At 38.2% G+C, this 11,745-nt stretch overlaps 1 protein-coding gene across 1 annotated transcript; it reads left to right on the top strand.

Annotated features, from left to right (window-relative positions):
* The first annotated feature begins 9,546 nt into the window (after positions 1 to 9,546).
* LOC133523621 (cuticle protein 38-like) lies at positions 9,547 to 10,417 on the top strand. The gene has a single exon (XM_061859304.1). It carries the CDS (start codon positions 9,780 to 9,782, stop codon positions 10,299 to 10,301), a length of 522 nt encoding a protein of 173 aa, XP_061715288.1. The 5' UTR covers positions 9,547 to 9,779; the 3' UTR covers positions 10,302 to 10,417.
* The last annotated feature ends 1,328 nt before the right edge of the window (positions 10,418 to 11,745 follow it).

Here is an 11,745-nt window from a genome sequence, read left to right as displayed (position 1 = left end):
AATGTTGTTATCAAGTTAATGTTGTTGTAGAGCAAAATTAAACTTTTATCAATACCCTGAAAAAACATGTATAATTACTGCTTATACCTATATTTGCTTTTGTATTTGTACCGGAACTTTAAGAATTTATCAAAATGTCCTCTAAATAGCGTCGCGCTTCGTCAATTTAGTGGCCAGTTTTTGATACCATCATCTTCAATCTAGCGTTTTCCAAGCCTAGTGCCAGGGTCCGCTTTCCTACTCAATCTTCTCTACTTCGGCATCCTCAGGTCTGAGACTGTTCACTTCCATATCCGATTTTAAGCCCTCCAGCCAACACTTCTTAGGCCGAAAATCACGAAATTATAATTATTGATTTATTTATTATTTTTTAATTTTTATTATACATTACGAGCATCGAAAAGCATAGAAAAACACAAGGCGGTTTCCATTAACTAATTAACTAAAACGCAAAACCTTGCAGAGCATACAATTGAGTCCTCTTTTTTGATAGACATTTGGTTGCTACTGATTCAGTAAAGTACTGAATTAGTCAAAAAGGTATGTAAATTAAGGTAATGATATGTAAATAGAAAAATTACCAAATTATGAAGTAATTTTTGTTGTATTAAGTAAATGTAAATTAAAATTTGTAGTTTGATAATTGAAGAAAACATATCTGGATTATGAACCGCCCTTTCAGCCCTAATCGTTTTATCTGTGGCTTTAGGAACAACTCTTCTTATTATAAAATGCGACGCACGTTCAGTTGACGACTCTATTGTAGTCGCTGTGCTAATTCATTTGATGACCTAGATTCGGCCGATTGTGCATCACGTCATAGCGGGCTTCCCGCGCGCTCCCGTCAAGGACTGCGAGCGCAAAGGACCGTGGGGGAATTATCAAATTACCTACTTTATTACTCTTATTAGTATCAAAATAGAAAACATACTTCAAAATAGAAAATAGACAACGTTGAAGTGTGCACTATTGTGCTGAGCTATTTGTTGTAGGTATTTGCTTACTCTCCAATATTAGCATTGGATATAATAAAATAGAATTAGAAAATTTTAAAATCTAGACATCTGTGTATTGCCGTCAGTCTGAAATATAAATGAGTGCCGAAACCTAGGCGCAGTGACCGCTGATGTAACGTGTGACTAAGAGCGGATCTGTAGGAAGTTAACCGTTAATTAACATAAACATTCAGTTCACACGATATTATGAAGATTTGACGCTTACGCAAATAAACAAAAGTGACATAGGGTCGTTACGCTAGTTTTCGTCCACTACTAAGTAGCGAATAATTTTTAATTCGCAACTTGCTAAAATAAATATTATTTTTATGTAGACAGATCTATTGTTTAGACATTAAGAATCAATAAGTCCAAATCGGTGCGGCAGGGTAGGTTTATTTAATATAAATCGTCAAGTGGACGAATATTAGAGCTGAACGGAAACTAGGGCAAGACCCTATATAGTAGGTTTTTAAGTGTGTAGTGTTACTCCCGAAAGGATATTGTAATCTTTATTTCATTATTAATATTTTTTAACAAACTTATTTGACCACACAACAGACTACAAGATTAGTTAACGATGCTAGCTGGGATGAAAGGCACCCATTTCACTCAAGGTAGCTTGGCGCTCGAAGGCTCGAACGCAGCATGAGAACTCGAGTAGTCCGAAACTGAGATCAATGGTGTCTATAAATATCACTACAGTTAAATACTCTACTTTTAATTTCGAATAAGAGGAAACCAAATAAACAGAGAACAATTTGCAAAATTAGTAATTCAAGTAGTAAATTAACGGCCATGTTTTTCCTTAGGACTTATTTGCAACAGCGAAAAACACATTTCATACAAATATTTTAATGCTCGTAGCTCTTATAATAATTCACAATTCCAAAAAATCTAACGTAGTGGCATAGCTGTGGTTGATATACAACAAATAGAACAAGATCCCAGAGCCGCCAGTACTTATGTTCTCATGACTAAAATATATGGCCTGGAACGTGACATCATACTGGGTCAAGTTGAAGGCAAGCACGCTAGAGGAAGAGCCACTGCAAGATGGTCGGATTCCATAAGACAAGCATGCGGTTCCATGCAGAGGGCAGCCCACATAGCCCTTGATCGCGTTAAATGGAGGGACATAGTTGTTGGTCACGATCCTCAGGCATGAGGGAACGACGAAGAAAAAAAAAGAAGAGAAAATGTATGGGATAATATAGTGTTAGTACCTATGTTCTTTTAATGTCAGCATTCTTGCTATATTGGCTCGATGGCCATTTGTCCGGTACAACGTGCTAAAGGTAGGTAAAAATATTACTAACTTTTCTTAAATTCTCATGGCTGATTTTTATGTAAGTATATGTCGTTTTATATTCATGAATAATGTCAAATAATTAAAAAAACTATTCAATATCGTAAAAGTTTTAGTGTGGTCGTAAAGCCCGTATAAGTTCTTGCCGTTGCTCACCTACGCAAGTTTAAGGTTAAAAAAAACAGCCTTATAAGCTCGATGTGTATATATATGTTAGCGGAAAAGCATGTATTCCGTCATTGTATGGGTACTTACGATTCTTAAGAGATTCCTAAAATCGCCCGGATATGTGTGAAATAAATTATATTAGATACATTTCCTAGGAAATCTAAACATTTCCTAAACAACAATCGAAATGTATTAAATTCAAGATTTCTGGCAACAATTTGTTTTCGTGGGGGTCGCAGTTCTAACCTAACTTAACCTATTTATTTGGCGAAACTTAGCCACTACCCTTTTTGTGGGGGGTCGCAGTTCTAACCTAACCTACTCCACTGGTAACAAATTCTTCAAATGTACTATTATATTCAATCAGTTCAATGAAACAATTTGGATGGTAGTTTTTAAGAAATCATAAGGTAAATGTCATTTCGATTTTTATGCGAAATCACCCCGCCACTCGTATTCACATCAGTTGACATGACAGTACCTTATTATATGCAATGAATCTCGTTTAGATAAAAAATGTAAACACCTTGAGTAACATCGCCGCCGTTAAGATTTGCAAGGTTTTATTATGTAATCATCTCCTCGTCTAAGTAATTAGCCTGAGTGGAAAAATCCGGCTTTCCTATCGAAAACAATGCGAAACGCTTCATGTAGCGTGCGCCAGAGCGTGGCGCGGGTCCGGCGGCGCCTCCGGGAGAAAGCTGCCTTATGAGTACAAGGATCTGCCTACTGGAGTACCATTGTCAACACTGTTCATATTATATTTGTAAACCTTATTGCAACGTGAGGCGCCAGGAGTAATTTTTCTGAGTATCCGTAGAAAAACGTTAATAGTACATTGTGTAACGAGGGGTTAAGTGAAATTTTGGAAGCGAGGGTGGTAATTAAAGACCCGAGTTTGTAATATTCTTACCCCCGGAGTTACACACAATATTTTTCATCACACTCGCCAAGTAAAAACTAAATTATAAGCGGAATTATTCTTAAATACGGTGACATATCAAACATTCGTCCACCATATTGTCATTTCTTGACAGATGAGGCATCGAAGGCACAAACCTATTCGGTATTCAGCCACGATCGCATAATTATGTAATGTACTATTTCACAATCTATAACTCCAACGGGAACAATATAGGCCTTTGTGCTTCAGTACACCTGCATGAAATAAAATCTTTTTAGAGCAAGTGTGATGGAAAAACCCTTTTATTCCGCACGATATCCCTATGTTGCATCGCAAATTTCGCGCGGCGTGCCATAACTTTTCCTCCCTTCTAATGTTTTCCTGGCTTTACACCCCCTGCTATATGTTGCTGTGAGTGCACCTCTTTCCTTCTTAACTTAGTTTTTCTCGGTTGCAACTTGAAGGAAAAGATGCAACTCGGTCAATACGCCAGATCATTTTGTCGGATCTTGAACTCATACTATATAGTATAGGATCTTGAACTCATACTATATACACATCTTCATACTCACATTGCACATCGTGGTGTACTTTTAATTTACTGTCCTGTAAAAGTAACTTTGCGAGTGGGTGGCATTCGTAACTTTCTAGATCATCTGGCAGGTAGAGTATCATTAAACTGATCCGTCTTTTAGAGGATTTTTTTATATTATAAATAATAATAAAAAGAAGAAATAATTCAAGTTATTCAAGTTGCCTCAAATACATTATTTTTTATTGTTTGGAATTTTGCAGGCGTCTGGCAAGGTTAAAGACCCGACCAAATGACCTGGCGTATTCTTATACATACACCGCAATAAAACCACACATAACTTTCGATTCACACTTTACAACGAATATAAACCTAAACCATATTTTTATATCCCACATGCTAATATGACAGTTTGATTGCGCCAATATGTCTAATTGTTCTCTCATTAGTACAAAATTGGTACCCCAGCCAACCAGCATGATTGATTTGATACATGAAGCTACGGCGTAGCACACGTCGCGTAGCCGCGCACGGAATATATTACGCCATCTAGTTGAATAACGCCAAACTATTATGCCGTCTCATGTCGTCTGACACTTACATATTTACACAATCTCTGGTGTGGCCTCTTTCTACTCTACCTACTTAGGAACACGCTACAACCAACGCGGGCTAGATGTCACTAGTTAACAAGAGGAACATACGAGTCGTATATCAGTTAAAAAGTTTTTTGGCAAATATTACATTTTTGGTGCAAGCTTTTATCGCTAACTGTACTTTTCTCTCCACAGGCAACCAAGCATAGCTGGGCACCGTTAATCGTTAATTCGTTAACACGTAACTTAAAATTGCATTTTTTCCATGGTTGCGATACTTGCGATAGTGATCTGATCTACTTAAATATAAGAAGTGTTAGAAACAAAAACCCGTTCAAGAGCGTGTCGGGCCATGCTCAGTGTGAGGTTCCGTATTTGTCCGTACGCCACAACACCCCATCATATGAAACCCATGACGTTAGGTCGTTCAATAATTTTCCCCGTATTATGACGGCCAGGCAAATACGGAACCCTACACTGAGCGTGACCCGACACGCCCTTGGGATTTTTGTTTCTGACCTGACCTGAACTTCCAGAACCGAAACTAACAATTCTTATAAGCAGATCATTATCGCAAGTATCACAATAATACAAAAAATTCAATTTTAGTAATGTATTAACGAATTAACGGTGCCCAGCTATGCAACTAAGAGAATTCTAACCCCAAACATATGCAATTAGTTTGCGTTGTTTGATCACAGAGGTCCCTTGGCCACCTCCTATATTATGTCCTCATAATATTGCATTGTCATCCGATTTACATATTTATGCAAAATATCAGTTCCAAATTTAGGTTCCAAGATTTGACCCACATTAACATTATATTTTAAAACTTTTATTTAACTTAGTTTGTAAAAAAGGGATGAATACTGTTTCGTAAAATATACTTAGGTACTAATTAAATTACTGGGTTGAAGGTAATAAATGGCATTAGTAATAAAAGCATAAACATAATAATGGTAAGTTGATGTGATTGATACGAGAGCGACATCTTGTGTGTGTTGAAGGGGGAATGTTCTTATCTTATTACATAGAGCTAGCGTAACAACACAAACTAAGATAGTAGGAACGATCAAGTTAAAAGAACTTCGTATAGATGGCGTCAAATTTAAAATAACGTATAGTCAGCTTCTGCCCGCAACTTGGTCCATGTAGAACTTGTTAAAGTGCCCCCAACCCCTTTCCCACATCTCGTACTAAATTTCAACCCCTATGTTACTCCTTTATAATAGGGGACGGCTTCTGGGATATAAGTATCTTTGGCCCATTTACTGGTTCTAAACTACCTATGTGCCAATAGGCCGTTTACCCATTTTTGCTGAAGGGAGAAGTAACAAACATCAAATCATACAAACATTAATCATTTTAAAGTAATAGGTAAATAAATTAAATAAAACTCCTCTTGCGTATAGTGGTGTAGTGTACAGTCTACAAAACGCATATAATAAATAAATTACTCGATATAGACAACTGTTTATGTTTAGGAATCTTCATAAAAATCAAATTATATGTAGAAGCGATAAATTAAACGTCTTAGCTAATGACCTTGATAGCCTTACGTTAAATTACAATTTTAAATATGGAACAGTAGGCGTTATCAAACACTTCACCACAACCTAGAAGAGGGGCATTTGATATTGATTTACCTAATAGCCTTTAACTCTAGTATATTATTCCAATCAACAACTTGATTCCCTATAATCGTATCACAAATTGTTCAGTATTAAACAAAACCATGAATACTAAGCTGAGTAAATCCGGAAATTAATACAAATTTAAAAGCAGTACCAATTTTATGACGCAATCTATCAACGAGTGCATTGACCTTGGCCACGGCAATCATGTTATAACTGTCGGCCCGATTCGAAGAATTATTAAGACACGTTTAAGATCTTGGAAAGATCTTTAAAAGATCGATAACTAAACGACATGTCAAAATTGACGTTTATTTCGATTCCGCTGTGATCCCAATAAGATCTATCAAAGATATTTCTAACGTTAAAGTGGCATTAGTTGCCCGCATCGAGCTGCTTCTGTCAATTATACGACATACAAATGATATTTAAATGAGAACTTATCTAAACCAGAACTTATCGTTATCGTATCTCATTCTTAGAATAGGGCCGTGTGTCTATTTCAATTATGTAATTATGGCATAGTCTGATATTGCATTATCATATGTTTCCTCGATTAAAAATACCCTGAAGTCACAAAATATTGGTGTTGCGTCTGCAACTTAATATTATATAAAAATCAATGCAGTAGCTAAACGCAGCCGTCGGGCTCGGCTATTATTCGGAGGCTTTTTAAAAGCACCAATAGGAGCGCTCCACATAATCTGTATCGCGGCCAATTGGAAGCTTTTAAATCTAAACCTTTTGTACTGATCAAGTAAAATATTGCAAATCACTCTTGCATCATCCTCCATACTTTCAACACCTACTTTCTACATTGAACCGTTTTGGCAAGAACCCTTGTAAACCAGTACCTTTGGGAAGATTATACTTCACTTCATTATAAATCGAAGTTTTATTTAAGTCGTCGACATCCTGACCTGCACGGCGGCTACAATTGGTAAATAGGTATCGTTGACCCATTTTCATTGTTCTTAAATTGCGTATGATGTTTATTGCGCAAATTTAATTACTCGTACATACGTACTTAAATTCTAATTTTTTTAGTAAATAATTATAAAAGTTAAGAACTTTTAAAAATTTCTACGGAGTTTGTTTATAATAATCAAATAAATTGAAAAAAGTCAACGAAGGGGCAAAGCCATGGTCAATATACAATAAATTGTGTGGAAATATTTTCCATAATGTCAATATCAGGGAACGGAAATGGGGACTACGTTTGTATGGAGAAGCGGTCGTCCACTTCTTAGGCCCTGGTTTCTCTGACCACACGCCGCCGGCGACCGGCGACCGACGCGTGTCCGCGACCGGCGACGTTCGAATGTTATGTTCGGAAATGTTTGAGGGTGGTTTCTCTGAAACGTCGCCGGCGGCGGGTAGGACGGCGTGCGAATGTCACACGCCGCACGCGTCGGTCGGTATCATTTCTGTAGAATAGCGACGGACAGCGGGTGGCGTGTTGATATTGAAAATGACTCTTTTCACAAAAGATAACGATGAATTGTTGATTACTTTTGTTCTTTGTAATCCTATTTTGAGTTAAGTAAGATGTAGTACTTAATTAAAAATATTTCGGATTACCCAAAAGTAACTTCCAATTAAGTTTTTGTTACTATGGAAATACTAAGTAAATGTTGATTATATTAGATAAAACAAATAGTGATTTTTGATAGAAGTACATACTTATATTATGTTTACGTTATTTTTTATAACTTAAAGTAAAGTTATGTTTCGTAATAAGGATGAAAATGATACGTCAGACTGATTTACGCACTTACAATTAATAACTGATTTTTTTTCAAAAATAAATGTTATATTTTGTTTCGATTTATTTTATTATAAGTGCATACCTTATAGTCACCGCTAGTTTTTGAGCTGGGGAAATGGGTTCGGGATATTTATTAATTGGCTTCGTAGTAATATCACGTTCAATCAAGTTCAATACTTTTGCGAACTATTCTCGAGATAGTCTGAAGTACGATGTAAATTTTTCTTCACTGCACTGCAAGTGTTTCACAATCAGGGTAAAGAATGCAACTTCTTTTTGTCGGTTTTTAAAAATGTCCCTTGGCTCTTTTTTTTTTTGATGAGATTAATATTTCATCATCATCTTCTTCTTCTAACAATAAAAATGTAAGTATGTTTTTGTCCATTTTGCTCAACGAAACAAGACACAACAGTTCAAAAAGTAGACACTGCGCGACATAGCATATGATTTCTAAACCATCGGTCGCCGGCGACGGGTTACCAAGAGTCAGAAAGCCCACTCATCCGCGACCGACGGCGTGTGGCACAGCGTGCGACGCGCGTTCACACGCCGCCGGTCGCGTGCTGCGGGTCAGAGAATCCAGCGCCTTACACAACGAATGCCCGGAAAGCAATAGCTCGCGTAGCCAACATGCCAGTCATTAACGCTCCGTAGCGAACGAAATGCAACTGTCACTGTCGCACTTATATGGCGAGCTACGGATCGTTAACGATTGGCATGTTGGCTACGCGGGCAGTGCCGATGCCGATATGACAGCCCGCTTTGTATTACATATTTGTAACGAAGCGGAAGTAACCTCAGTACTCGGCGGTTTGAGTTACAACGTCACGTTACGGCCAGATTATGTCGCCTTATACTTTTTGTAACGTTATCCTTTTTACACACCTCAGTAAATAAATTCTCCGGACTTGAGAGTCGATACATTTGACATGTGCTTCGGAGTGTATATTTTACAATTCGTATGATTGAATGCACCGTGTGCAATACAACCAAATTCAATATTTAATGACTGGAATCTGTTCTTAAAATATCTTAATATTCTAAGGACTTGTAAATAATGAAGTCTTGTATCGTGGTTGCAGGCAAGTAGTCACGTGGTAGGTACACAATAACATGTTTAAGTATAGGTAGGTAGTAGGTATGTAGGTACTTAGCCTAATTAGACGAGTGTCATTTGAAGTCATACGCTCGAGAACAATTAAAACCGGTCACTTTTTATAGAGATTTCATATAAGGAGACTCCTTTCCATTACTTTTCAGTGTTTTTAAATTGTTAGATTTTGTAACGTAGGTACTTAGTACGAAATTCGCCATAGCAGGAAACGAATTATTAGATGTATTACCATATTATTGACTATTTCATTAAATGGCACAATTAAAGTCAAACACGATATGCAAATTATAAAATTTAATGAAATTTATGTTTTTTATTTTTATTAATGGCCGATGTCCTGTTTGGTAGGTAGTGAGGTAAATATGTAGGTACAGTGCCATTGCGGATGTGGATTGAGTTCGTAGGAACGCCCTTGGCGAGATAAAACATGTAATTGACAATGCTTAGGCGCACTAGTTACGCGTGGGCCTGCCCGATGTCGTCAGCAGACCATCGACAAATGCCAAGCCTCCATTAGCCACTGCAAGCTCCTGTAATTGTAACTCAACTAGAGCGACCTTTTCGGATCTGATTTCGGCGACGTCTCGCAAGGACGGTTACTTTTGTACTCCTCTACGCCCAAATGGCGATCTCAATAGAGTCATGCATAGATTATTATCGTTTGTATAAATAGTGAGACGAGTCCTAACTGAGCATCAGTCGCCCGCAAGGTGTGAAGTGATCTTATTTCGCTCAAACACAACACAGACCTCGTTCGCTATGAGATCGCTGGTGGTGTTGTTCGCTGTGGTCGCGGTGGCGTTTGCTGCTCCGCGGTTGGAGAAACGGTCGGTGGGCCACGCCGTGGCTTACTCGGTCCCAGCGGCGGTGTCCCATCAGTCCAGGGTGGACGTGCGCAGCTCGCCTGCGGTGGTCGAGACGGTCGTGGCGGAACCGGTGGTGGCTGCGTATGCGGCTCCCGCTGCCGTGGCGTACGCCGCTCCGGCCGCTACCGTCTACGCCGGTGGTTCAGCGGTGTCGCATCAATCCCGCGTCGACGTACACAGCTCTCCCGCCGTGGTTGCCGAGACGGTTGTCGCCGAGCCCGTCGTGGCAGCTCGCTCCGTGTACGCTGCTCCCTCCGTGTACGCTGCCCCGGCTGTGTACGCCGCCCCGGCTGCGGTGTCCAGCCAGTCCCGTGTCGACGTGCACTCGTCTCCCGCCGTGGTCCAAAGCGTGGCCTATCCGTCAGTGGTAGAGGCACGCTCCGCTTGGGCCCCCGCCGTCTATTCTTCCTGGTAAAGCGATCACAACGACTTCGAGCAACTGTGTAGTTTTCATTTCTTACTATGTCATATGTAAATAATATTAAATATGTAAGAAATGAAAAGACATAATAAATTTAAATTTTTTTAATAGTTTTGATTTTTTTATTGACGAAAGCTTCACTTTTCCTAATTGATACACAAGATCTCAACATATTAAGTGTTGGAATAAAAAAAAAATACTGTGATATAAATTTGTATGTGCAACACGTGATTAAAGCACATCTCGTACTTTTGATTCCCTTGCTACGCTCAAGATTTTAAACTAGACTAACTCTCTACGCTCGTGACTCTATATTGGCATCTTTCGCTTGCACGGGACTCAAAATAAATTCGTAAAAGTATCGAACTTTGCTCTCTTGTTTTTCGAATAAGTAACTCTTTCGTCTCGATATTCAATTTAGAGTAGATGTGTACTTGAGTAGTTTTTTAACGTTTATCAAAATATATAAATATCTACCTGGGTCCTAGGTTATTTAGGTCTGACACAACGTTCTAAAACCAGTTCCTGGCGACTCTTAGAGCACTTCCGATACAGCCAAGGGCAGCCAGTCTTATTATGCAAGGGACAGTTTTGAAAGTCACTTAACAAGGAAATATGTAATTTACGAAGTTATTGCCTCTTTTACAAAGAACGTGAATATCGTTTGGGTACTATTATGATTATGACAATCATAATCATGGTAGGGAAGAGGATCCAACCCATAAAAACCTGTCAATAAAATTTTAATATTCTGTCAAAAAAAATGTATATGACAAAATTTTGAAGTACTTTTTGCTAAACTTCGTCCGTATGTGTTATGGCCTGATGGCTTATAAGGTGCAACAGGCCCAGATAACGGAGTTTTTGAAAAGTCATAGCGCTTTTTAGATTACCATACGGTTGTCAAAATTTAGCAATGTTGAGGCCTTTTTCTATGGGACTTCCGATCTGAGCGATTCGAATAACAGAGTCCTGAGTTTTTGACTTTCGCTGGATAGACAAAAATCATGAACATAGATAGGTCTAAAAATTACTTTAAAGTTAAATACCTACATTTTGCACCAAAACTAATAATACGAAAATTATTTCTAAAAATGAGCAATATTAGCGACTACTTTTTTTACTATTAAAACACACAAAAGTAAAATTCAAAAACATGATATCCGCGATCCCGATCATGCACATCCATCTCACTCACGCTTATGATCAGTAAGAGTGAGAGAAGAATACGAATCTACTAGGCCTTAAGTAAGGAGAAGTACTATAGTTGGTTTGAGCCAGCAGAATTCACATCCAAGATCGGAAGATGCATACATTGCATACGTAAATCCGTTCCACTACATTGCTATATGTTAATGACTCATACATGTCTTATTGATTTGTTCGATATTTGTTAGATTTTACTGAGTAACCTACACTTAAATGAGTTAAAAAAAAC

This window comes from Cydia pomonella, chromosome 12, assembly GCF_033807575.1.
Source record: "Cydia pomonella isolate Wapato2018A chromosome 12, ilCydPomo1, whole genome shotgun sequence".
NCBI lineage: Eukaryota > Metazoa > Arthropoda > Insecta > Lepidoptera > Tortricidae > Cydia > Cydia pomonella.
The sequence above is the reverse complement of the archived record's forward strand: the minus strand, read 5'-3'. Positions and strand labels throughout refer to the sequence as shown.